The sequence below is a fragment of the Sciurus vulgaris genome (genome assembly GCF_902686455.1).
Source record: "Sciurus vulgaris genome assembly, chromosome: 9".
Classification (NCBI taxonomy): Eukaryota; Metazoa; Chordata; class Mammalia; order Rodentia; family Sciuridae; genus Sciurus; species Sciurus vulgaris.
Window position 1 is genome coordinate 31,084,532 of NC_136469.1, and position 27,409 is coordinate 31,111,940.

Consider the following 27,409-nt stretch of genomic DNA (forward strand, 5'->3'; position numbering starts at 1 on the left):
AGGCATGAGGGTTGTAAGTTCGAGGCCAACCTCAGCAGTTTAGCAAGACCCTGTCTCAAAATTTTAAAAAATTAAAAAGACTGGGGATGTTGAGTGGTAAATCGCCCATGGGTTCAATCCCTAGTTCTGAGAAGAGAGAACAGAAAAAGAAACCTAAAATTGACTGAAAACATTATGGGGGGATCTGCCAGAGATTCCATGCAAGATGTTGAAAGTGTGTTTGAAAAGGCAGGAATGGAATAAATTGCAGTCGGGTTGCACTTATGGAATTCATTACATTCAATAAGATGACACATGTGAACACGCCCAGCGGCCCCTCAGCCTTGTGCTCCACAGGACTGCATGAGAGTTCGATCCGTCCCATGTCCTACAGCGTCGATTAGTGGCCACAAATTTACTTCTCTCCTTTGCTTTAAAGGGGTTCTATGATCATCCTGGCAGGGCAAAGAAAACAGTCATTCAAATTATTTTCTATTTCCTACATTCACACAAGGAACGCTGTTTTATGTTAAGGGCATTTTACCTACAGAAAAGGTTTAATTTTGTTTCTAAAACTGCAAGTTTCGTAACCAGAAAATCCAAATGCTTTTGTGAGCTGGCCCCTGCCTCCCAGGCCGTCACCTGTCATTCCCAGCAACTCACCTCTTTGCAGTTAAACTTTCATGCTCCAATGAGTTGCACAGTCATTCTTTCTGACTAGAAGGCAGTCTGTTCTTTGTGACCCCCAGCAAGGCCAGCACCAGGGTTTTGCAACAAGAGAGAGAGCTTTATTGAAGGCCCACTGACAGAGGGACAGGAAGCATGCTCAAATTCGTTTCCCCAGGTGGCTGGCAGCAAAGGAACGTAAGGGCTGGGATAAGGATGAATAGAGGGCTCACTAGTCTTGGTGGCTTAGTCTGCACTGGTGTACCTGCCCAACTAGAACTTGTGAGGAATTCTGGTCCCTCCTGCCACTGTTGTTTGTTGTTGTTGTTGTTGTTTTGGGGGTTTTTTTGGCAGGGAGGTACTAGGGATTGAACCCAGGGGCGCTTAACCACTGAGCCACACCCCCAGCCTTATTTTGCATTTTATTTAAAGACAGGGTCTGAGTTGCTTAATGCCTCACTTTTGCTGAGGCTGGCTTTGAACTCACCATCCTCCTGTCTCAGCCTCGAGAGCCGCTGGGATTACCGCCCGACCCTCCTTCCACTGTTGACCCCAGTGTTGACCACACCCCTCACCTGCGGTCTAGTTGTATGGGGCTCTGTTCCCATTCTCAGGTTTTTTGGTTCTACTTGCTCCCAAGGTCACCTGAGGTCAGGTCCTAGGTTTTTAGGGACAGAGAGGCTGCCATTTTATGGTCCAGCTTCACCTGCACCTTGGTAAAGAATAAAATGAAGACTAAGAGATCAGTATGGAGAAAGGAGTGGAAAAGCTTTACTGTCAAACAGGGAAAGGAATTCATCATAGTCCAGGGTGTCTGGTGAACGAGAGTCAAGGGTGAGGGAATGGGGTAGGTTCTTAAAAGTCAAAAGGTATTGGACATCTTTATCCCACGATAGGAGACCACAGTCTGGAATATTCTGACTGATGATTATTATCCAGGCGTGTCTGTGAGGTACCCCAGTGTCTGGGAAGTTCTCTACCTGATATCCAGTGTCTGCTCCTCTACCCGCATCCCAGGCAACTGAAGACCCTTTGATGGCCCTCACATGCACTCTGGCTTATTGTCCTTGTCCACGCAGCACCCAGCACGGTGCCCGAAGCACCAGTAACAGTTGCCTATGCAAATTGAACACAGCAAACTTTATTGTTTCTGTTGTTTCTCTAAAGTGTACACAGCAAGTCTTTCCTTAAAAGTAACATTTCATGCCTGGCACGGTGGTGCACGCCTGTAGTCCCACTGGCTTGGGAGCCTGAGGCAGGAGGATCGTTTTACTTGATACGCAATATATGCAAATATGGAAACATCGCCTGGTACCCCATTGAGATGTACAATGTCTGTGTTTTTATGCATTGGTTAAAAAGAAAATTTGGTTTAAAAAATAAAAAATATATAGTTTGGAGTTGCAATGGGGTATGAAGAATGATTATATGAGGTAATATGAATATCCTGGGAGAAAAAAGTCAACTCCTCCTGACGAGCAAATCGAATAAATATTTATGCAGGGTCGAGGGGTAGCTGAGCAGGGAAGTATTTGCCTAGCGTGCTTGAGGCCCTGGGTTTGACCTTCAGTACTGCCAAAAATACCAAAAAGTAGGCGTGGTTTAAATCAAATCCATAAAGTACAGGTATATGGTACAATCCTGTTATAAATAAAATAAAAGTTTGAGGCTCATAGCAAATTCCTTTCTGCTTGCCAGTAGAGTCTGGAAACAGTATTATCATTAGTGAGTCATGGTTAGTGTTTCAGGAGGGTTTTTAGTTATCGATCTAGAATGATGGGTTGTTTTCTGCTAAAAAGAAAGTAGGGTAGGGAGACACGTAAGAGAAGATGAGTGGATGAGAGCAGGACCGAAAAACTCTACCTGAGCCAACAGGCTGATGGAGACAAGCAGACTAGCCGGTAGTGGCAGGAGTGACTTGACTTTTAGCATCATGCATGATAACAACAGCTGACATTTGCTGAGCACCTGCTTTGTGCCCAGCACTGCTAACTACATTACATGATTCATCACCATAATCCCCTGGGAAGAGCTTATCACTGAGTTGCACATGAGGAAACCAAGGCCTAAAGATTTTTCAGAAGTAAATGGATAAACAAAATGTAATATGTAATACAATGGAATATTATTCAACTGTTAAAAGGAATGAAATTCTGGTACATGCTACAACCTGGTTGAACTGTGAAAACATTTGTTCAGTGAAATAAGCCAGAGCTGAAAGGAAGCCCATTGTATGATTCCACACATGCATTATCAATGCGTGCTTGGAAAAGCCAACTGTCTTTCCCCCTACTCTCCCTGGAACAGCTAACACAGAACTCTTCTGTGAGCCCAAAAGGAGTGCAGTTTTCTCCCCGCCAGCAAGCAGTGAACACCAGCTGGTGTCCTCTAATCTAATTCATTTCCAACATTGTCCACCTAGAGAAGGTGTTAGATCCCACAGGCTGAGGCTGAGTCCCAAGACCTCTGTCCCCCCAGCTAGATGCCAGTCAAAGGCCTCAGGTTCTTTGTACCTTTAACCTATACATCCGGGTTCCCACAGCCCCCTCCTCAGGTTCCATTGATTTGTCCAAGCAGCCCAGAATTCAGGGAAACACTTATTCACCAGTGTATTCTACAGTTGATACAAAGGATAGAGATGAAGAGGTATGGGGAAGGGGCTCAGAGCTTCCATGTCCCCTCAAGGAGCCTCCACTTGTTCAGCTCTCTGGAAGCTCTCTGAACCCTGTCCTTTTTGAGTTTGTATGGAGATTACAGTACATATATATAATTCGTTAGATCCTTGGTCAAGGTGATCTGTTCAACCTTTAGTTCCTTCCCACCACCGACACTGAAGTTTGTGGGGTAAAACTGAAAGTCTCTACCCTACATTCCTACCTTTGTCTTTTGGGTAACCAGCCCCCTCCCTAGGGGCTGTCAGTTGCCACTCAATTCATTAGCATACTGAAGATACGCATCATTTCAGAAATTACAAGGATTTTAGGAGTTATATGCCAGGAAATCTGGACAATAAGCAAATACATATTTCACAACATCACACCAAGAATAGGCAAATTTACAGACACAGAAGAATTGAGGTTACCAGTGCCTGAGGCGATTGAGAAGTTATATATATTTTACCACAATAATTTTTTTTTTGGTACCACGGATTAAACCCAGGGCACTTCACCACTGAGCCACATCCCCAGCCTGTTTTATTTTTTATTTAGAGACAGGGTCTTACTGAGTTGCTTAGGGTCTTGCTAAGTTACTGAGGCTGGCTTTGAACTTGCGATCCTCCTGCCTCAGCCTCCTGAGCTGCTGGGATTACAGGTGCGTGCCACTGCACCTGCTACTAAAAAATATTTCAAGTGGCCCAAAGCCACACAGCTTATAAATTATGAAGTCTAATCCAGATTCTGCCATTATCCATTTTTTGATTTCTGAGAGATGGAAACAAAACTCAAAGTAAATTGGAGAAAAGACGGACATTATGGGAGGGAGTGCTAGGGCACCTACAAAACATGGACATGCAGCTGGACATTAGGGATTACTCCAACCAGGGACCCGCGTGCTCTTCTTTCTGGCTCTTCTTTCTGCTTCTCTATCCATTTTAGATTTAGTCTCTTCTCCTGAAGATCAGCTCCTTTCGTTTGGCAGGAATAATGATGACTGAAGCTGGTGACCTCATACCTTGTAGAGTCAATTTCTTCTTTCCCTTTAGTTTTAGTTCAAAATGTCGAGTGATTGGCTTCATTGGGGCAAGACCCTCCCTTTTTCCCCTATCTCCAGACCCATTATCTATGACTAAAGGACTGAAGAAAAGTATTGGCTCAGCCTGATTAACCATGAGCGGGTTCACACAGCAAAAACAGGGCCCTGGGAAAAAGAAAACACTGTAGATTCAACAGCCGCCACCAAGTAGATGCTTCAAAACACAGTACCGATGCAGGAGGCTGGGGTTCATTCCCCAGCACCAAATAACAAAAACCATCCAGGTGCAATGGTGTATTTCCATTATCCCAGCTACTCGGGAGACTGAGACAGGAGGATCCCAAATCTGATGCCAACACAGGTGGCTTAGCAAGGCCCTATCTTAAAACAAAAAGACCTGGGGATGTAGCTCAGTGAGTGTTAGAGCGTTTGCCTAGCATGTGCAAGGCCCGGGGTTCAATCCCCCCAAACCACAAAAAAATTGAACAAAAATCACAATACTGAGAAGCACAGAATTACTTTAAATTTAAAATATTTAAATGAGAAATACATATTTGTAGAGCTGAGATGTATGGAGATTTGGTGGAAATCAAATAAGCAATGTTTTGAGAGAATGTACCCAGAATTTCGCTCTTGGGTACGATTCTGGAGAGACCTTAGCTAAACTTCTTTCCTTTTTTTTTTTTTTTTTTTTAAGCTGTAATTCTTCTTCATTTTTCAAACAATCGATTTGTATCATGAAGGAAGTCAACCTGATAAGAAGGATGAAAATGACAGACGGGGATCCCCCCTCCCCCATGCTTCATTTCAGTAACCTGAGGGACTGGGAGTCACATAGTCGCAGCGTTTAACAAGCCTTCCCGGGTGGAAGCCTGTTTTATAAACATGGTTAAAGTCATTGGGCTGGAAATTGAGCTTGTTTTCTTCCCGTTTGTTCTCAGAGGAAGGGAGTGGGAACGTGGGACCATCCCTTCCTGACACTAAGTAACGCCACCATCAGCTGCCTTGGCCAGTGGGACCCTCTGCCTCCCACTCATGCGCCAACCCTAGGCTGAGGGCTCTGCAAGAGAAAGGACCTAAATCCACCTCCCCAAGGACAGGGTGTAGGGTATGTATGGGATAAAGAGAATGAGGTCTAAACAAGGGAAAAGTGATTGAAGGCAGAACTGAAGACAGGTCTGCGCACGCGCAGTCGAGCAAGGCGCTTCCTACGACCAGTGTTCGGTAAATGGTGACGTTAGCTTGGTCTGGCATCAAAGGTCGCCCATCGGGCACTCGTGAAGGCCCAAGTGAAGGGTTAGTGGTGTCCTTTTATGACCTCATTTATTCTCCACACTCCCTCTTCCATGCCAAGCCCAGATTTAGTCAGTCGTTCTGGGGGTGAAGCCCCAGGTCAGTGAAGGTAATTAATTCCTAGTGCCACACTCTTCCCCAAGCATCCAGCGTCATGGTGATTGAGCTCCTGAGCCGTGAGGCTGGATCGTTCCATTTGGTTTCCACTATAACCAGCACAGTATCTCCATTCTAAAAAGTTTTGAGATTCTAAATGCACAAGGTATCACTCTCTAAACATTTTGGAGAATATGTGTACATCAGGGCTAAGAGGTTCTAACTGCAAGTAGAACAAGTGGAATTAATGAAAGGTGAATGTGGTATGCCCCTTCGCAGCCAAATGTAACAGCCACTGAGCATGAGATGCCAGGAGCCACTGGGCCTTTGCACTCACTGTACCTGCTACCAAGGATGCTCTTTCCCCAGACAGGTCCATTGCACACTTCCTGAGCCCATTCAGTTCTTCTTTCTGAGGGTACCTTCTCAACAAGGGCTTTTCTAACTGTGCTATTGAAAATTGCAGCTTCCTGGTTCTGCTCAGCCTACCCAAGCTCACCTTGGTACTACAGTTGGATCTGGACTGTCCCCCAAAGGCCCATGTGTTTAAGTCTTGGTCCATAATTTGACCTTATTGGGAAGTGTTAGACTCTGTAGGAAGGGAGCCCTCATGGGAAGTTTGAGGTTTTGGGGAGATGTTCACAAAGGGGATCGTGGGACACCAGTCTTCTTTTTCTTTTTTTCCTGACCACTATGAGGTAAGCAGCTTTCTCACATGAGCATGTTCCTGCCATGAGGAACCACTTTGCCATAGACCCAAAAGCAATGGACCAGCTGACCAGGGACTGAAACCTTCAAAACTGTGAGCCCAAATAAACCTTTCCTCTTTTTAAGTTGATTATGTCAGGTATTTGTTACAGTAACAGACATCTAACTTAACACTCAATAATTCCAAATCCTCTCTTTAGGCTCTTTTATTTTTCTCCATGGCATTTCCCAGATATGGTCTATTTTTAGTTGTCTATTTTTTTACCGTGTCCCCAACATAATTTGTGTGTGTTGCATTCACTGCTTTATTCCCCAATTCTTAGCAGAGAAGCACTCAATAAATAATTTAAGTGAATAAATTGATGAATGCAGATAGAATCCTTTTGATAAGGAAGAATATATGAATGTATTTATTTTATGAAAAGCATAGATAATGCCCACTATGGGCTCATCATTGTTCTTTTTTGTTTGTTTGCTCGTTTTAATTATTTATTTATTTTTAAATTTTTTACAGACTGCATTTTGATTCATCGTACACAAATGGGGTACATCATTGCTTTTCTATGGTTGTGCATGATGTAGATTCATACCATTCATGTAATCATACGTGTACATAGGATAATGATGTCTGTCTCATTCCACCATTTTTCATATTCCCCCTCCCTCTCATTTCTTTCTAATCTAAAGTTCCTCCATTCTTCTCTCACTCTCCACCCCCATTGTATATCTTTCTCTACTTATCAGGGAAAACATTTGGCATTTGGTTTTTTGGGATTGGCTTATTCCACTTAGCATGATATTCTCCAATTCCATTCATTTGCAAATGCCATAATATTATTATTCTTTATGGCTGAATAATATTCCATTGTGTATATATACCACAGTTTCTTTATCTATTCATCAATTGAAGGGGATCTCGGTTGGTTCCACAATCCAGCCATTGTCAATTGAGCTGCTATAAACATTGATGTGGCCGCGTTACTGTAGTATGCTAACTTTAAGTCCTTTTGGCTTAGGATCAGACTTCCTTAACAAGACTCCCAAAGCACAAGACATCAAAGCAAGAATCAATAAATGGGATGAACTCAAACTAAAAAACTTTTTTTCAGCAAAGGATACAATCAGTAATGTGAAAAGAGAGCCTACAGAGTGGGAGAAAGTCTTTTCCACACATACTTCAGATAAAGCACTTCTCTCCAAAATGTATAAAGAACTTACAAAACTTTATACCAAAAATACAAAGAAGCCAATCAATAAAAGAGTCAAAGAACTAAACAGACACTTTACAGAAAAAGACACACAGGCAACTAATAAATATATGAAAAAGTGTTCAACATCTCTAGTAATTAGACAAATGCAAATTAAAACCACTCTAAGATTCCATCTAACTCAAATTAGAATGGCTATTATCAAGAACACAAACAATAATAGATGTTGGCGTGGATGTGGGGAAAAAGGCACACTCATACATTGCTGGTAGAGTTGCAAATTAGTGCAGCCACTCTGGAAAGCTCTATGGAGAATCCTCAGAAAACTTGGAATGGACCCACCTTTTGACCCAGTTATCCCACTCCTCGATTTATACCCAAAGGACTTAAAATTAACATACTACCATTGTTCTTATGATTGACAAATATATCTCATTTAATCCTCATGATAATCACATGAGGTAGGATTAATCTTGTCCCCCACTTATGGATGAGGAAACAAAGGGACAGGGTCAAGTCACAGCTGAGCTGGGGTGGCCTGTTCCAAGTCTGTCCTTTCAAACACTACCATGCCACCTCCCGGCAATTATATAACTGAAATATATTTGGCAGAAACACAAGATCAGACAGATTTGGGCTTGGGCCCACCACGGAGAGCTTTCTGGGCAAGGTAAATTGAGCACAGATGTTAAAGAGGAGTCAGTGGGTCACAGTCACGAGTAGGAGAGAGGAAGTAGAGACTTGAAAGTAGCAAAAGAAATAAAGAGGGACGTACAAGTCAGAGCAGGGACAGGGAACCAGGACACAGAGAGAAGTGCAGGCCTCGGAGATGCCACAGAGACCCGGCCCTGCAGCCGGGAGCTCTGTAGCCAGCTTCAGACAAACCCGGCCTGGAGGAAGAAGCCTGGTACAGGCCTGCTCAGATGAGGGTAATTTGGAGGGGAGAAGGGGAAAGAGCAAGGAAGGAAAGGTAGGAGGAAACCCGGATTCTCAGAAACTAGAGGTCAAGTCTCTTCTCTCTCCATTTAGATTATCAAATAACTTCATTGGTGAAAACCATTTAAGAAGTGAGTGGAAGCCAGCTGGGCGGGGTGTGAATGTAGTTCCAGCCGCTCAGGAGGCTGGGTGGTTTAGTCAGCATTTTCACTGCTGTGACAAGAGGACCCGAGCAGATCAACTGTGGAGGAGGAAAAGTTTATTAAAGGGCTCATGGTTTCAGAGGTCCACAGGCAGCTGGCTCCATTCCACAGGGCTGCAGGTGGGGCAGAACATCATGGCGGAGGGAAACTGCTCATGTCATGATCAGAAAGCAGAGAAAGAGACGCCACTCTCCAGATACCAAAAATATCCACCCATAGCCTCGCCCCCAATGCCCACCGCCTCCAGCCACACCCCACCTTCAGTTACCACTCAGTTAATCCCTAGCAGGGGATTACATCACTGATTCAGACTCTCACAACCCAATCATTTCTCCTCTGGACCTTCTTGAATTGTCTCCCATGTGAGCTTTTGGGGGACCCGTCCCATCCAAACCATTAACACTGAGGCAGGAGAATTGCTTGAACCCAGGAATTCTGGGCCCACTTAAAAAAATTAAAGAAGTGAGTGAATAAACAAACTGTGACATATTCATATGATGGAACAATAAAAAAAAAAATAGAGAACTATTTAATCCACTGAACAAGTGGATCCATCTCAAAATAATTAAGTGGAATGCAAGAAGGCGTATGAAAAAGCAGATTCTTTTTCAGATGGTTGGGGAGGTCTACCAACGTGGCACTGAAGCCTTAGATTTCCAAGACTGGACAAGATCTGATTCCATTGATATAAAATGAATAGGATTAGTGTCACTCGAGAACCTTTTTGCCCTTCTGCCATGGAAGGACCCAGCAAAATGATAGTTGTCAGTTAATGGGAAGCCCTCACCAGTCATGGAATCTGGCTGTCCCTTGACCTTGGACTTCCCAGCTCCAGAACTGTAAGAAATCAAGTTTATAGGTCATGCAGTCTATAGTATTTTGTTATAACAGCCCTAGTGGACTCAGATAGCATCCTTTTATTTCTTTAAAAAGAAAGGGGACGCAGGTCAAAGGGGTAAAGCTGTGCTTAGCATGCATGAGGCCATGGGTTCAGTTCCCAGCTCCAAATAAATAAATGAGTCAAAGGAAAAGAAAGAATTTAAAAATATGTGGCTGTGGCTGTAGCTCAGTGGTAGGGCACTTGCCTTGCATGCGTGAGGACCTAGGTTTAATCCCCAGCTCTGCAAAAATTATATAAATATAATTTAAACTTAGAAGTGTATAATTTCCAGAATCATGTGAGAAGACTTAACACGTCTGACCATTCTCTCAATCAGAGGGCCTCTGCCGTGCCTCTACCCAACCCCATCAATCATATTATGACACGGTCTCTTGACATGGGAATGTAGTTTCTTGTGCATATCTCTTTTTAAAAAAATACCAGTAGGCAAGGATGCTTCCCCCTTCAGCGGGGTGCTTAGTGTGTTGGACTTCCACGGGGTGTCGAATTCAGCCACTCAACTGGGGCTTCAGTTCTTTGGAGGGGATGGGCAGAGCTCCACCTTTGGGTAATTGAGGCTTCAGGTCACCAGAGTGCAGTGACAAAGAGGCAGTTGTTTTGAATGGAGGGTAAAATTTTAATTAGATGATGAGCATCCTTAAAGGGTAGATAGCAATTTTCTGAATTATATAGTCTAATGGTTCAAAATTCAGAAAGTAGTGATGTCATCTCCTCATCTTTTAAAAGAATACGCCCCAGCCCCTGTAATTATTTTGGGTATTATGTTTAATAAGAGCAACAGACCAATGCCAATGGCCGTGATGGTCAGGAAGGAACCAGGGCCCAGGGATGGGAGGAACAGCTGTGCTCGAGAGTTCTAGCCCCACAGAGTCGTGTCTTCTTGGTGAAATTCCTGGCCAAATCTTCTATCCGTGTTTTCAAGGTCTCTTCTTCCTCCTTGTTCTCAGTTCATTTCCTGTTCCAGCTTTCCAAGGGGCCTACGGATATTAAAACTAAGTTCAGGGACTCGGGCCGCGGCTCCACCGCAGGGCGCTTGCCTGGCATGGTGGCAGACCCAGCATTGAAAAGTGCTCCTTCCCACAATTATACCTTGTGATTATCTCTCTTCTGTATAGATTCATTTAATAAAATACATGATGAATGAACTAGAAAACTCACTAAGAACGTCAAACATTATGTAAGAACTAGGTACTCAGAGTTAACAAAGTACCAACTGTTTGCTAATATGAAGAAATTTGCAATATATTTCATAAAAGATTAACCCGGGGTCAATTGTGTGTGTGGTAAAGGGGATCAAGCCCTGGCTTGTACGTGCCAGGCAAGCACTCTACCACTGAGCCACATCCCTAGCCCTTTTTATTTTATTTTGAGACTGGGTCTCACTCAGTTGCTGAGGCAGACCTTGAACTTGTGATCCTCCTGCCTCAGCTTCCTGAGTCAGATGGAAGTACAGGTGTGTCCCACAGCACCTGGCTTGGGGTTAGTTTCTTAATTTTGCATGCGTGGCACCGTGGAAAAAATCCTGGACGAGGTGTTAAGAGTCTTGGTTGCCAGGCTGAGACTGGGGCTGGGTGGTAGAGCGCTTGCCTAGCACATGCGAGGCACTGGGTTTGATCCTCAGCACCGCATAAAAATAAATAAAATAAAGATATTATGTTCATGTACAACTAAAAATAAAAATAAAAATTTCATGGTTTCTTTGCCTTTAAAAAAAAAGTCTTGGTTCCCAGCCTCATTCTGCTGCCCTCTTGCCAGGTAGCTCTGATAAGTCAGTTAATTTTGCAGCTCCTTTTCTTTTCCTATTTGCAAAATGAGGATATGTGGTCAAATTACTTAGAAAAATCCCTGGACTTCTGTAAAGCTCAATGACTGTGTTTTATAAATGATACTTTCTCAGTAAAAGTTCGACAACTCTTTTTTTTCCCCTTCTTTGTGTATCCATCCCACTGAAAAGAGAGACACGCTGCTCTTTTGATATCTAAAATGCTTCTTAGTGCATTTTAGTCATGATTTTCGTTTTCTTTCTGACTGGGGAGCAGTTTTTTTTCCCAATGGATTCAGTTCTTCACCTGCCTCTGCCCAGGAGCAGGGTACAGGCAGAGAAAGAACTTGGCTTTACAGGGAAAAAAATCAAAACTTCTCTGAGATTCCGTCTCACCCCAGTCAGAATGGTTATCATCAAGAACACAGAAGCCAGCCAGGCACTCCTGTAATCCCAGTGGCTCAGGAGGCTGAGGCAGGAGGATCATGGGTTTGAAGCCAGCCTCAGTAATTTAGTGAGACTGTAAGCAACCCAGTGAGATCCTGTCTCAAAAACATTACAAAGGGCTGGGGATCTGGCTGAGGGTTCAATTCTGGTTATGCCCCGTCCCCCCAGAAAAGAATACAAAAACCACTTTCATACTAAGTGAAATAAACCAATCCCCCCAAACCAAAGGATGAATGATCTCTCTGATATGCAGATGCTGACTCACAGTAAGGGGGGAGGGGGGAAGAATAGAAGGTCATTGGATTAGACCATGGGGAATGAAGGGAAGGGAGGGGGATGGGAATAGGAAAGGCAGTAGAATGAATCGCACACAACTTTCCTGTGTTCACGTATGAATATACGACCAGGGAAACTGCACATCATGTATAACCACAAGAATAAGTCATACTCCATTTATATGTAAAATGCCAAAATACACCCTACTGTCATGTATATCTAAACAGAACAATTTTTTTTAATGCAAAAAAAAAAAAGAATACAAAACCCAGTAAATGGTGGAGAGGATGACAGTAAAAAGGAATCCTTCTACACCACTGGTGGGAAGATGAAGGAGTAGAGCCACTAAAGGAGTGGATGGTGGCCAGGGAGAGTAACAGAGGGCAAATGGGGGGTAGGCATGATCAGAGTATGTTATGTGAATGGGCCACCATGAAATCCATAGCTCTGTATCATCAGTATGCACTAACTGAAAAAAAAAGAACTCGACTCCATTGCCTGTAGGCTGGGTGACTCTAAGAAGCTAATTCAGTGCTCCAATTCTCAGTTTCCTTATCTATAAGATGGGAATGATAATTCCTGCCACCATCACCACCAAGTTTTTTTTTTAATTTTTTTTAGATGTAGACAGACCTTTTTTTTTTATTCATTTATTGATATGTGGTGCTGAGGCTCGAACCCAGTGCCTCACACATGCTAGGCGAGCACGCTCCACTGAGCCACAACCCAGCCCCACCAAGTGGCTTTGATCTTCCTTCCTTCCTTTTCCTCTCTTCCTCCTTTTTTTTTTTTTTTTTTTTTTTCTGGTACTGGGGATTGAACCCAGGGCACTTAACTACTGAGCTACACCCCCAGCCTTTTAAAATATTTTATTAGAGAGAGGGTCTTGCTGAGTTGCTCAGGGCCTCACTAAGTTGATGAGGCTGGATTTGAACTCATGGTCCTCCTGCCTCAGCCTCCCAAGGGGCTGGAGTTACAGGCATGCGCCACCGGGCACGCCCCTGCTTTCTTTCTTCCTCCTAGGGTGTTGAACATGCAAGGAACACGCTCTACCACAGAGTTAGATCCCCAGCGCCCCAGCCCAGTTTTGAATGATAAATGAGATTACGCAGGAACCACCTAGCATTCAGCAGCCACTTCCAAACATCAGTGACCCTGCCCTGCTCACCACGTTCCTTCCCCCGAGGGTCTTATTCTTCCACACCTTTGGTAGAGAAGGTGCAGGTGCATCTCCTGGCCCCCAGGAGCACCACAGTGCCTGGAGCTTCATAGATGGTGGACGATGAACAAACAAAGTGAATAAATCCTCTTTTTAAAATGTCAGTAAACTTGCAGGCTGATATTTCAGTTAAACCTGTTAAACCCAGGAGATACTGAAACTTAGAAAATTAATTTTTCAATTGAGATGAAATTTCCCTAACATATAACTAAACATTTGAACATGATAAATGTTACAGTGTTATACAACCACCACCTCTATCTAATTCCAGAATATTTCCATCACCACAAAATAAAGCCCCATGTCTATTAAGTATTTTCTCCCTAACCCCACTCCCCAAAGCTCCTAGAAGCCATCAATCTTTGTTCTGTTCCTTTATATATTCTGAGTATTTCATATGAATGGAATCATACAATATGTGATCTTTTGTGTGTGGTTTATTTCACTCAGTTTAATGTTTTAAGTGATCTATGTTAGTATTTCATTCCTTTTTAAGGCTGCATAATATTCCATTGCATGCATACACTACAGTCTGTTTATCCATTCATCTGTTGATGAACAGTTGGGCAATTTCCCCCTGTAGTTATTGTGAATATTGATACTGTGCGCATAGTTATACATATTTCTCTTTGAATCCTGTTTTCATTTCTTTTGTGTATACATCTAGGAGTGGAAATGTTGGATTATATGGTAATTCTGTTTAATCTTCTGAAGAATGGTGGAATTATTTTCCACAGCAACAGAAGGATTTTACACTACCAAAAGTAAAGTACAAGGTTAACAGGACCTGCATATTCTCCTCAACTCTCGTTTTTCTTTCTTTCTTTTTAAATTATAGTTATCCTAGTAGGTGTGCAGTCACACCACACTGTATTTTTTTATTTGCATTTGTCTTATGACTGATGCTAAGCATCCTCACATGTGCTTGTTGGTCATTTATGTTACCGCAAAAAGACCATGCAGGGCACAAACCTCACGGATCATCTCAGCTGTTTGTTCAGGAGCAAGGGATGCAAGGATGAAATGGCGTCCGTGGAACCACTTTCCTAGTGGACAATGAGCCACTGAACCAAGAAAGGGACTGGATTTATATAGGTTATTTTGAGGGGTGGTCTAGTGGACATATCAGTGTCCTTGGGCACTCAGGAATTGGAGCTTTTTTGGGTAGGAGAGTCTGTGGGCAGTGTTGGGAGGGGATTTACTGTGAAGGAGATTAACACCTCCTGGAGACTGTCACATTACCAGTGATAAAACACCTCCGCCCTGCCTGCAGCCTGCACCTGGAAAACATTCCTCTTGGGCAATGAAGGCTTCAGTGCAGGGCCTTTTTTTCACTCCCCACAGGCCTCATTATCTTGGGGATTTTTTCATTTTCCATATCTATTAATTTATATATTATTTTTGGAGAATGGCTATGTGAGACTTTTGCACATTTTTAAATTGTATTGCCTTTTTTGTTGAATTGTGAGAGTTTATTATATATTGTGGTTACTAGAAATTTATCAGATAGATGGATGACTTGCAAGTATTTTCCCCATCCTGTAGATTATTTATCTTGCTGGGTAGCATCCTTCAATGTACAAAAATTTTTTAATTTTTTCTTTTGTTGCTCCTGTTTTTGGTGTCCTGAAGCTTTGGGTTTTTTAATGACAAGATCTTAATACTTCAGAAGAAAATTAGATTATTTCCAGAAGATAATGTTTACCTTAAAATCTAAAGACATGACTTAGACACAACAGATCTTTCGGATTCATTAGAATAATACAAGAGCAGGAAGGAGCCTCCTACACTATTTGGAAGAGGCACCAGATGAGCTCACTCCAATGCAAATTAAACAAGATTAATTTGTATTTATGACTCTCTGTGGTAGAATCATAAATATTTTAAAACTAATGTAGATTAGAAAGGATAGCATCTTTTGAATTATTGCTTTTATAATCATCCTCAGAAGAGCTTAATATGAACTTTGTGGAAAATGAATACATTTCAACATTTTTCTGTTTCTCTATGAAGTACTGTTGGTAACTACTGCACTTCCCTTTATAAATCATGACTATTCCAAATGGTAACTTCTCTCTAAGTTTATGTGCCTGTAACTTATGCAGTGCCACATAATCAACTAAATAGCTCTTAAATTGACCTCTACCTCAGTGTATTGTTTAGAAATCATATAAAGGTGGGGGAAAGGCACATTTTCTGGGCCCTGGTTGTTATTACAAGGCACTGGAAGGTTAAACTGGTGCAGCAGAGTTAAAGGCGAAATGTCAATCAACAGAGAGAAGCCATGGCTGTCCTGCCTTCTACATACAACAAACTAACTTCTGTTTTGTTACACATGTGCAAATTAAATGAGCATTTGAAAAATGAACTTGTACAGCTGACTGATTTTCAATAATGGTGCCAAGAACACACAGTGGGCCAAATACTTTCTATTCATTCATTCACTCATTCATTCCAGCACTGGGGTAGGAACCAGGAGGCCTTTACCAACACACTACACTTCCAGCCCTTTTCATTTTTTTAAGTTTGAGACAAGGTCTTGCTAAATTGCTGAGGCTGGCCTAGATCTTGCAGTCCTCCTGCCTCAGCCTCCTGAATCGTTGAGATTACAGACATGGGTCACTGTGCACAGCAGGACAGTCTCTTCAATAAATGGTGTTGAAAAAAGTGTATATCCACATCCACATGCAAAGAATGAAACTAGACCCTTATCTCTCACCAGTCACAAAATCAACTCAAACTAGATTAAAGACTTAAATGTAAAATCTGAAACTATGAAACTACTAGAAGAAAACATACTTCATGACATTGGTGTGCACAATGATGTTTTTGGATAAGACCTGAAAAGTATAGGTAACAAAGGGTCTGGAGGTACAACTCAATGGTAGAGCACAGGCTTAGCACACACAAGACCCTGGGTTTGACCCCCAGCACCACAAATATAAATAAATAAATAGATAGTTCCAAAAATATAGGCAACAAAAACAAAAGTAGACAAATGGAATGACGTCAAACCCAAAAGCTTTCACACACCAAAGCTTTGTGAAGAGACAACCTACAGAATGGGAAAAAATATTTGTAAAATATTTGTAAAACTATGCATCTGACAAGGAGTTAATATCAAGAATACGTAGGGAAACTGAAAAACTCAATAGGGGAAAAATAATCTGGTTTAAAAATGGGCATTTCTCCAAAAATGACATGAGTTGGGCATATCTGTAACTCCAGTTACTCTGGAGGTTGAGGCAGGAGGATCTCAAATTTGAGGCTAGCCTGGGCAACTTGGTGAGATCCTGCCTCAAATTTAAAAATGAGAAGGTCTGGGGATGTAGCTCAGTGGTAGAGCACCCCTGGTTTCAACGCCCAGTATGGAAAATAGTAATAAATAATAATAATAATAATAACAATTTCCAGCAGGCATATGAAAAGGACTCAACATTGTAATAATCCAGGAAAACCAAATCAAAACACAATGAAGCCAGGCGAGGTGACCCACGCCTGTAATCCCAGCGGCTCAGGAGGCTGAGGGAGGAGAATGGAGAGTTCAAAGCCAGGCTCAGCAAAAGCGAGACCCTAAGCAACTCAGTGAGACCCTGTCTCTAAGTAAAATACAAAATAGGGCTGGGAAGTAACTCAGTGGTCAAGTGTCCCCCAAAAAATAAAAACACAATGACACATCAGAATGGCTATCATCAATAAGACAGGAAGTAACGGATGCTAGTGAGGCTGTAGAGAAGGAGAGAGAATGGAACTCTTACCCTCTATTGATGTAGGTGTCAATTATACAGCCATTTTGGAAAACAGAATGAAAGTTTCTGAAAAATGAAAGTTTCTCAAAGAATTCAAAATAGAACTACCATATGAGCCAGCAATCCTACTGCTGGGCATATATCCAAAGGAAATGAAATCAGTATGTGGAAGAGAGATCTGTACTTCCCCGCTTGCTGCAGCATTGTTTGCAGAAGCCAAGAGACAGAGTCAACCTAAGTGGTCATCAACAGATAACTGGACAAAGAAAATTATATATATATATATATATATATATATATATATATATAAAATACATATGTGTGTCTTTATGCACTATGGAATACTATTCAACTACAAAAATAGAATGAAATCCTGCCATTTGCCTATTGCACAGAAGGGTGACTATAATTAACGACAGTGTGTTGTGTCTTTCACAATGGTTAGAAGAGAGGATTTTGAACATTCTCACCACAAAAAAGAAAAAAATGATACATATTTGAGGTGATGGATACACTGATTACCCTGATTTGAGCATTACACAATGTATACATATGTCACAATATCACACCGCACCCCATAAATATATACTACAATGTGGCAGTCAAAATAAAAATTAAAAATTAAAAACAATACCTAGCGCCAGCCCACCCAGCAAGAGAGATCAGAATCCTGGATCCTAGAGTCACGGCCTGGTTCTCTATGAGGTCCAAGCATCCGGTCAACCATGTCCAGATCTGGTCCATCAGGATGCACATTCAGCCCCACCCAGACTCCTGGAACTGAGCAAGCAGGCAGAGCCTACTGAAGGGTGAGGCTGTGGCTACTTCTACTCTGGAAGAACTGCCCAGGTGCTCTTCCCTGGGACATGCGGTGAGACCCTGAGGGCTATGGTGCAGGCCTGGCCTATCACTGCCTCCCTCCAGAAGCCTAATGGTGGTGCCTTACCTGACAACTTTACAAGCTGAACTGGGTGGGCTTGATGTTAAGCTTGCCAAGAAGGTTCACCCCAGGAGGTGTGCTGGATTTATGAAATGTTCATCAGAACTTCTGGAGCCTATGATCAGGAGCCAAGCCTATTTGATATTCACCAAAGTGCCTGAGTAAGGGGCATACAGCAGAGGACTGTCCAAGGATGGGGGTGAAGCAGACCTGGAAGTGTTAGTAGAACTTTAAGGAAAGAGTCTTGGATGAATTTCCTCACCTGCCCCTTTCTGTGGGTCAAGCAGAGAAAAATTTTGCTACACCTGTGCTGTAAGCACAGAGTTTCATAATGCCCGTCCAAAACACCAGGAAGGTCCTAAAGGGGTGGATCTGCATTGTATGAGGAGGTGGAAGTGAGCTGCTCCTGGGATCTGTCCATGCTGGCTAAGTTTGCTCCATACCTGGGCCAGATAAATCACCTCTGCAAACTCCTTCTTTCCCACATCTACACATCTGCTTGCATTTCCCCAGGGAAGGAGAAGCAGTTGGTTCCCCAGCTTATCTCTCGGTTCCTCAAGCTGCAGTTCCTTCAGGAAGGAGGCCTCAGATGAACTCTCCTTCCTTGAAAGCTATCCATATGAAATGCTCAGGTGCCTGAAGACCCTTGCAGACCGTATCCATAACCTACCGTCTGCTTACAGAATCTGACTTGAAGCATGTGTCCCTATGGTTGAGAACCAGTTAGCTCAAGACAGACCAGTTGAAATACTGAATCCTGCCAAGTTCTGCCAGAGAAAGTCTTGGCCACCCTCCAGGCCCTGACCTTAAAAGTCTATGAGATCATGGACTCCTGGCTCTCTGTCGCCCTGCCTGCCCTGAGCAGTGATTCTCAGAGCAGGGCTTAGCCTCTGTGGGAACCACATCTCCATGGCTTCCTGAAGAACATCCTGCACTACACTGTCCGGGGTTTTGCACGGGGCTGAGCCAGTGGAGATACTGACAAACATAAGGAAGCCCAAGATGGTTCTATTCTGTAATGTCCCTTCTCCTCACCATGGCAACCGGGCACTCCCTGACATGGAGCCCAGGCAAAGCCACTCTCGGATGGTTGCCTTATTAGTAGGTGCTTGTATCAGAAGCTTTCTTCTGGGTACTCAGAAACTGAAATCTAGGACATTGATGAATCATTGAAGGGAACACAGAACCTATAGTTTCAGGCACCTGCTCAGTGAAAATGGGAAAAGCAAAGATAATGTTGGGGGTGGGCAGGTCTGCAAGGGGAGACATTGGCTTGGAGAGTCGCGGGAACCTTCAGTGACCGGTGTCCTAGAGTCATAAATAGGAATCTGAATTTCAGAGCAGGATTCAAGCTTGAGAGGCACATGAGGGTGTTGCCAAAGCATGGATGGTCGTTAAAGAAACACCAGAATAGCCAGGCACAGAGGTGCACGCCTGCTACTGGGGAGGCTAAGGCAAGTTCAAGGTCAGCGTGGGCAGTTTAGGGAGACCCTGTCTCAAAAATAAAAAAATAAAAAGAGCAGAGGGTGTTGCTCAGCGGTAGCATGCCTCTGGGTCCAATACCAGGTACTGGAAAGGAAAACATCAGAAATAGAGACCCTCAATGTAAAGGAAAAAAGAGGCATCGGCCTTTCCTATTTAGTGTTCCTTACTCCCGACTCCCCTACTTCAGAATGAAACACAATATCTTAAGCAAACAGAGGCCCAAGAGGCTGGTCATTGGCTCCCATTGTCCCCTGGTACCGCAGCCCCACCCCTTTGGCTTGTGCTGACAAGCTGTTTATATTTTCCTTTGGGCCACCCTTTAACTCTGCAGCCTGATGACTATAAAGGACCCAATTGTCTGAGGGCTGCGGGGAGCAGAGTCCCGGTTTGGAGGAAGCTGGGGCCCGTTTCTGATGCCCAGGAATGGCCGTTATGGGTCGCAGGTAAGGAGCCTTCCAAGGGCCAGAGGATCCTTGCCTGGGCTGGTTGGTTCATCCTGGGCGCAGGGCGCAAGCAGCTGTGATTGAGTTGCCAGCTTTGTCCTGGTTTTGATTTTTCTGCCTGCCCGAGATGGAAGGAAAAGACCAGTTCAGTGGGATTTGCTGACAAAGCTCATGGCGAGCCCTGCCAACCCAGGCAAGAAAAGAGCAAAGAAGCGAAAAATTGGGAGAGAGACGCAGGCGGATTTGAGACACTTCAGCAGCCGGGATGTGGCGAAGCATAAGGCCATTCATTTCTGGTTGATGCTGTGGGACTCAAAGGCTGTTTTCTTTTCTACTTTAACTGTTCACAGTCCTTTTAGCTCTGCCACGATGGGGTTCCCCTAAGCCAGCTGTCAGGTCGCTGTGGCTCAGTCCCTCCCCTTTGAAAAGCCTAGTATCTGCTAGTATTGTCAGAGGGTATGGTAGTCTTCTCTGCCATAAACAGCTCCATTCAGAAATGTGGGAACGGTTTTATCCCAGCAGGCTGCTGTAAAGTTTTACGGCACCATAAAAGTGCTCAAAGGGTACTATGGTCGTTGTAGTGGGGCCCTAGATTGAAGGAACAGACCCAGGCAAATAGAGTGTTTGTCCTTGACTACCCAAGGGAGAAGGCTGAGAACCAGAGGACACTGGGAGGTGGGGGTGAAGCCTGAGCCCCGATGGAGTGTCCGGTATGAATGAGTGAGGGCAGAACCCTGTTCAGGTCGGTGTTTGGTGCTTGATGGCAACATCTTGGATGGCCCATTTGGCACTAAGATGCCTGCCCCAACACAGAGGGGCAAAAGCATGGCACATGAAGGGCTGTTGCCAGAGGGGCAAGGAAGGCGGAACAGGTGAAGTCCTGGGAATGACTTTATGGAAGTTCCTGCATCCTGCTGAACAGAAGACTCCTTTGAGGCAGCTTTGATCAGAGACTGAATTGTGTCCTTGCTTTTCTGATGAGCCTGTGGTGTAAAGGCAATGAACTCAAGGTCTGTGTTTGATAAGGGCAAGGGTCTGATAAGCTGAAGGGGTGAGGTTGAAGTTTCTGATAGAGCTGAAACCGAGCCGCGCAAAGTGAACACATCTAGTGCTTTTAAAGATCTCCCTGCCTCTCGTGATGCCCACAATTTCTATTAGCTGGACACACTATGTTTAAAGCCACCATGTTTTTGTGGCTCCTGGAGACATTAGAGCAGAACGGAAAGGTTATTTTTCAGGTAAATTCGACCCAAGTTGTTAGAAATACCGAGGTGCTGCAAGAAATCCAACACTGCTCTGAAGTGGGTGGACGAGGCAAACTTTACACCTGCTACCAACCTGGCTAGCAGGCGCACCTGGGCGGCCTGTCCACCTGCCCCCCTGTCCTGTAGGAGGAGCTCGGGGTGACCCTCAATGGGATTGGCTAATTTAAAATTGGGGCGGGCAAAGGGAAGAGCTATAGTTAAAATGGCTACAATTGGATCTTGCCAATTAGGGCCAAATACTCTGTTCTAAAAATGGGCCACCGAACTTTCTATTTCTCACAAAAGCAGCATCAGTATTTGAGCCCATTGCATGAAAACAGGAGACAGCTCCCAATGAAGCCACAGGTTCCGTGAATGGCTCTCCAGGAGAGCTGCCCCATGCAGTGGTCCTGACAGGGAACAAGCTTCTGACTCTTGACAATGAACTCTGGACTCTCCCGGGTCAGGTGGAGGTGCAGAAGAGAGAGGACAGTGCCCATCACCCACCTCCCAGGTCCACTGGAGACCTCCCCAATCCAGCTGCAGGCCCTGGCTGCGAATCAGAGGTTCCCACGACCAGGGCGGGGGAGGGGAGGGTGTTTGATGAATAGCCATGGAATTTTGTCTAACTTTGTGCTATAAACTGAAGGTTCCCAGGACCCCTCCTCGGGTTCACTCTGGTTGGAATGACCCACAGAACTAAGGGAAACACCAATTCATGTTCACTGGTTTATCATAAAGGACATCACAGAGGTTACAGAGGATCAACCAGAGGAAGAGACGCGGAGGGTGAGAGGTGGGGGAAGGGCGGAGGCGCCTCCGTGACCTCTCGGGTGTGTCGCCTTCCCGGCACCTCTACGCGTTCAGCAAACGCTGTCCTTTGGGTTTTTATGGAAACTTCTTTACAAAGGCATGATTGGTTAAATTACTGCCCACTGGCGATTGACTCTATCTCCAGTCCCTCTCTGCCCTCTGGAGGTGCGGGGTCGGCTGTGCAGCGGGGGTGGCTGTGCAGCGCGGGTGGGGCTGGAAGTTCCAACCCTCTGATCTGGCTGGTTCCCCTGACAAGCAGACTCCCTCCTGAGGCTCCCTCGGAGCCCCAGCCATTAGTCAATCATCTCATTAACATTCAAAGATAACTGATCACTCTGCAGGTTCCAAAGGTTGTAGGAACTGTGTGCAAGGAAAAAGGGACAAGACCAAATATCTATTTCTTATTATATAAATGTCACATCATCTTAATGATTACTAGCTGTGTATCTTTGTGCACATTACTTAACTTCTCTGTGCTCTGGTTCCTTTATCTGTGAAATGAGGTGAATCCCAGGAAGGGCCAGTTGAGGGGAAGTGTTTGGGGCTCAGCCCTGTCACACAGTGGGGGTAGGTGACCCATGAGGGTTGACACAGAGGCTGCAGCTGAAGACCACTAGGTTAAGAGCAAGAGCTTTGATTCTGATAAACCTGGGTTCCAGCATTACCTCTGCTGTTTTACTGGTGTAATGTTAGTTAGGCAGGTGATCTCGTCTTCCAAGTTGTGCTTTCCTCGGCTAAATAACAAAGATGCCAATCTATTTCCTGGACCATTATGAGGCTTACATGTGGTAAAGAGTGTAAGTCCTTTATACAGTGCTCAGCACACAGCAAATATGGAGTAAATGCTAATTCATTTATTAGAGCTACTATCACCAGAGGAGGTCAGAGGAGTTGCTGGAGACTGTGAGCTCAACTCAGGACCAGTGGGGTCCCTGGCAGACGTTGCAGAAATTAATTTAAGGATGTGTCAGTCAGAGATTTATTAAGGAATACACATTGGAGGGAGAATACAGGCATCTGGAGAGTGGGGCACTTTGGGGGTTCTCAGGCCATTGGAGATTAAAGGAAGGGGTGATAAGGGGTGGGAATAAGGAAGTATGTACAGAGGACATCAGTCTGGTGATCACAGATGGTTAGTGGTATCTGGCCGTTCTCAGGATCCTTAGCCTGATGTGGTCAGTAGATAACATTGGAAAGTTCCCTAAATTATACGTTTCTTAAAATGTGTATCTCTCTGCCTAATCTACTTATTACATGAGCTAATGATTAGTGCACAAAGTAATTTTCATAAATGGGTGAATTTTCAGTAACTCTAAGATTTACAGATGTCCCAGAAATTTGGGAGTAACAGCCTTGGGAGAAGAACTAACTTGGGAGTGACAGCCCTGGAAAGGCAGATAGAATTTAAAATTAAAATTATATCTTCTTGCCCAGGGGTGGTGGTGCACACCTGTAATCCCAGAGATGTGGGAAACTGAGGCCGGAGGATGGCGAGTTCAAAGCCAGTCTCGGCAAATTAGCAAGGGCCTAAGCAGCTAAGCAGGACCCTGTCTCTAACTAAAATATTAAAAAGGGCTGGGGATGTGGCTCAGTGGTTGAGGTCCCTGGGTTCAATCCCCAGTATGAAAATATGTATATATATATATTTTTTCTTGTCCTTTCTTTGATTTCTTTTCTACCTATCTTTTTATTTCTTTTACCCAATCTCACTATCACCACTTAATGACAGTCCCAAATACTGACCAACCTTGCTGAATGACACTTTGGCTTATTTTTGACTTCTGGAGAGAGGCGCTGTGGGAGAATGCAGTGTACTGGAAAGAGCAAGGGCTGGCCAGTAGGTGACTCTGGATAAGTATGTCACACTGGCCACTAGTTTGTGATCTGTCAAAAAGGCAGTATCTTCAAATTCCCTTTCTAGTTCCTAGTCTATGACTCTATATCTAACAAAAATTTCCCTCCCAGGGATTCACAAGTATAACTGTAAGTTAAACATGGTTTGAGGGCTGGGGTGGTGGCTCAGTGGTAGAGTGCTTGCCTGGCATATGTGAGGCACTGGGTTCGACTCTCAGCACCGCATATAAATAAATAAATAAAATAAATGTGTATCAACCTCTAAAAATATTTTTTAAAAAACCTGATTTGAAATCACCCTTAAGCTCATTGTTGATCATGCTTATCTCTGTTGAAGGTTCACTTAAGAAAAATAGATGAGAGGCTGGCGGTGTAGCTCAGTGGCAAAGCATTGGTTTAGCATGCATGAAGCCCTGGGTTCCATCAATAGCACTGCAAAAAAGAAAAAAAAAAGTCTGGTGTGCAATTTGAAAACTACGCTTTTTTTTTTTTTTTTTTTTTTTTAAACACAATGCGTTTATTTTATTTATTTTCATGTGGTGCTGCTGAGGATCAAACCCAGTGCCTCACACATACTAGCAAGTGTTCTACCACTGAGCCACAACCCCAGCCCAAATTTATGCTTCTTATTTTCTCAGGAGGTAACACTTTCAAGTTAGTTACTTTATACCATAAGCAAATACTCATCTATCTAAAATCTGTGCTTATCTAAGATTTTCATGCTACGTTTTGTGATAAGTACAATGTCCCATAGCTGTGTCAAGACCAGAGCACAGAGCGCACGGAGCTAGGCTCAGATCTCAGGTCTGCGTGTGTCTGGTGGCTAGCAGTGGCCTTCTCCAATCCTCACCCTCTCCACTTTCCATTTCCTTCCCTGAAAAGGGGCATCACAGCACCTACCTTATTGGACTATTTTTTTGGTGGCGGGGAGACCAGGGATTGAACCAAGGGGCCCTTAACCACTGAGCTGCATCCCTGCCTATTTTTAATATTTTGTTTAGAGACAGGATCTCACTGAGTTGCCTGGGGCCTTCCTAAGTTACCGAGGCTGGTTTTGAACTTACAATTCTCCTGCCTCAGCCTCCAGAACTGCTGGGATTACAGGAGTGCACCATTGCACCCGGCTCTTATTGGGCTGTTAAGAAGATCGAAAAGATAAAACTCCTGGATGGCCCTCCATGGTGCGTGGCCTGGTGTCTCCCATTCCCTTCCAGATGAACAACCCCCCATTCTGACTGAAGTTTCTAGATGATGCTGTAGCGGATTCTAACAGAGAACATTTCAGTGTGCTCTAAGTTCAGAACCACAGCCTGCAAGGCCAGGTCTGGAGCTGGGCGGGGGGCAGACAGTGGAAAGGAAACCATACTCACATCAAAGACGGAGAAGTGTCCGGTTGGAAGGCCCACTGTGAATTCTAAGATTAAACAAGAGTGGAATCATTTCTTCACTGGGCCCATTTTATGGAAGCCCTGGAAGAACTGAAGCCCTGCAGCCAGGGATCTACTGCAATGGGATCAAGACGAGTGATGGAGCTGGGCCTGGTGGTGCAGGACTGTAATCCCAGCAGCTTAGGAGGCTGAGGCAGGAGGATCGCAAGTTTGAGGCCAGCTTCAGCAACTTAGTGAGGCCCTGAGCAACTTAGTGTCTTAAAATAAAAGAATTTTAAAAAGGGCTGGGGATGCATTGAGAAAAAACTGGGTTCAATCCCTGGTACCAAAAAAAAAAAAAAAAAAAGAAAAGTGGTGGAAAGGGTCATTGATACCTAAGGAACAGAGAGCCTGGTGACCTTTGTCCTCCTGAGCCCCCCCCCCCAAAGTAGAACAATGAAAGGAACCCCAGTTTGGTTGACATTCAACAATTTTCTGTCCTACTTCAATTTTCAAGCAAGATACACTCGACACCCTCACCCACATCAATGAACATGATATTTGGTTATTCAGAGATGTTAAAAGGACTCACCAAGAAACACGGAAGGGCAATCAGGAGCCCAGCCCAGAGATGATAGGCATCACTCACCGCAGAAGCACCTGCTGGGAACTGACCCTTTACACCTTTCCAGGTGCTTTTCAAGGATGCATTTCCTCCTGTGCAGGTCTTTAACTACCAGGTGTGTTTGCCCTCTCTCCACTGTGATTTCTAGTCCCCTACTTGACAGGCTGTGAGGGAAGAGCACACTCCACATCTCAGTGACCACGTAAACAGAACCGCAGTGAAATTCTTCAAACTGTTGACTCTAGAAACCACAGGAGCCAAAGGGCCTGCGTCTGACTTCACGGTCCTCAGATCTGCCTCTTGACACCAGTCTCAGGAACCAACTTGAAAAATGATAGCTAACCCTTGCAGAGTGTGTGGGAGGAAGATTTCATAATCGGTGGCACCTCAAAGCCTCTCTGTACAGCCCTGGGGGCAGTTTCCAATGTGTGAACTTTCATGTGTTAAGGACCCAAATATATCCTGACTGAGAGAGCTCTCACTGGAGGCATTGCCTCCCTCTTCTTCTTCTCAGAAGGGTAAAACACAGTTCTGTGAGGTTGTTTGTTGTTATTGTTGTTGGTGGTGGTGTTTGTTTGTTGTTTTCTTTTCAGTGCTGGGGATCTAACCCAGGGCCTCCCACATGCTAGGCAAATGCTCTACCACTGAGCCATATCCCCTGCCCTGAATGTACAGCTTCAACTCCATTTTGAAACTATACCTTGACCTCAGAACCCTGGATCATGAAAAGCACCCATGTGCTTTCCAAAATAGTTTCAAATTGGCATCATTTTCTGTGGGTGACTCGATTTTAAATGCAGTTGTCTTCCCTTATTCTCTTATTGGGGGCTGTATTCTAAAACCCTCCATTCAGTGCAATGCCTAAAATTACAGATTGTTCCTCATCCTATATAGTCCTATACCTGTGATTAAGTTTAACTTGCAAATTTGACACAGGAGGAGATGAACAATAGGTAATAACAAAGTAGAACAATAGTAACAATATATAGTAATACAAATTATTTAAAACTTAGAAGTTATTTATTTCTGAAAATTCCCAGGTAATATTTTCAGACCATGGTTGACTGCAGATAAGTGAAATGCCAAAGAGTGAAATCATGGCTGCGGCAGCCTCAGCACAAGGGCTTCAAGGCAAATATTGATGAGCAGCCTCTGTCTGCTACAAAAGTCCTGTGATATCTGCAAGGTTGTCGCCGTCCACGGGTCCCTCAGATGCTTCACAGGCTACTGGGCATTGATTACATTTCCAGAATGCCACTACAGCCAAATTCTTTTGATATGTCATTGGCACTCAGATTCCTCCATTGGGACCCAAGGACAAGAACAAGGGTCTTCAGGATATATGATTCTTCACCTGTCCTCTTCCCTGGATGGCTCTATTTTCTCAAGAGTGTTTTTAACAAGCAACAGGAACAATTGATGATTTCTTAGAAATAAGGCCCCTTTCAATAGCCTCTCAACTTGGATAGCTATTGTATCTCTGGATACTCTCCGTGTTCTGG

At 44.0% G+C, this 27,409-nt stretch overlaps 1 protein-coding gene across 2 annotated transcripts in view; it reads left to right on the top strand.

Moving 5' to 3' along the window:
• The first annotated feature begins 19,878 nt into the window (after positions 1 to 19,878).
• TRIM2 (tripartite motif containing 2) overlaps positions 19,879 to 27,409 on the top strand; it is a 133,379-nt gene continuing 125,848 nt past the window's right edge. For both annotated transcript variants that reach the window (XM_079153423.1, XM_079153424.1), the window contains exon 1: positions 19,879 to 20,004. In XM_079153423.1, coding sequence (XP_079009549.1) covers positions 19,975 to 20,004 — 30 coding nt within the window. In that variant the 5' untranslated portion in view covers positions 19,879 to 19,974. The remainder of the gene's footprint in view (positions 20,005 to 27,409) is intronic.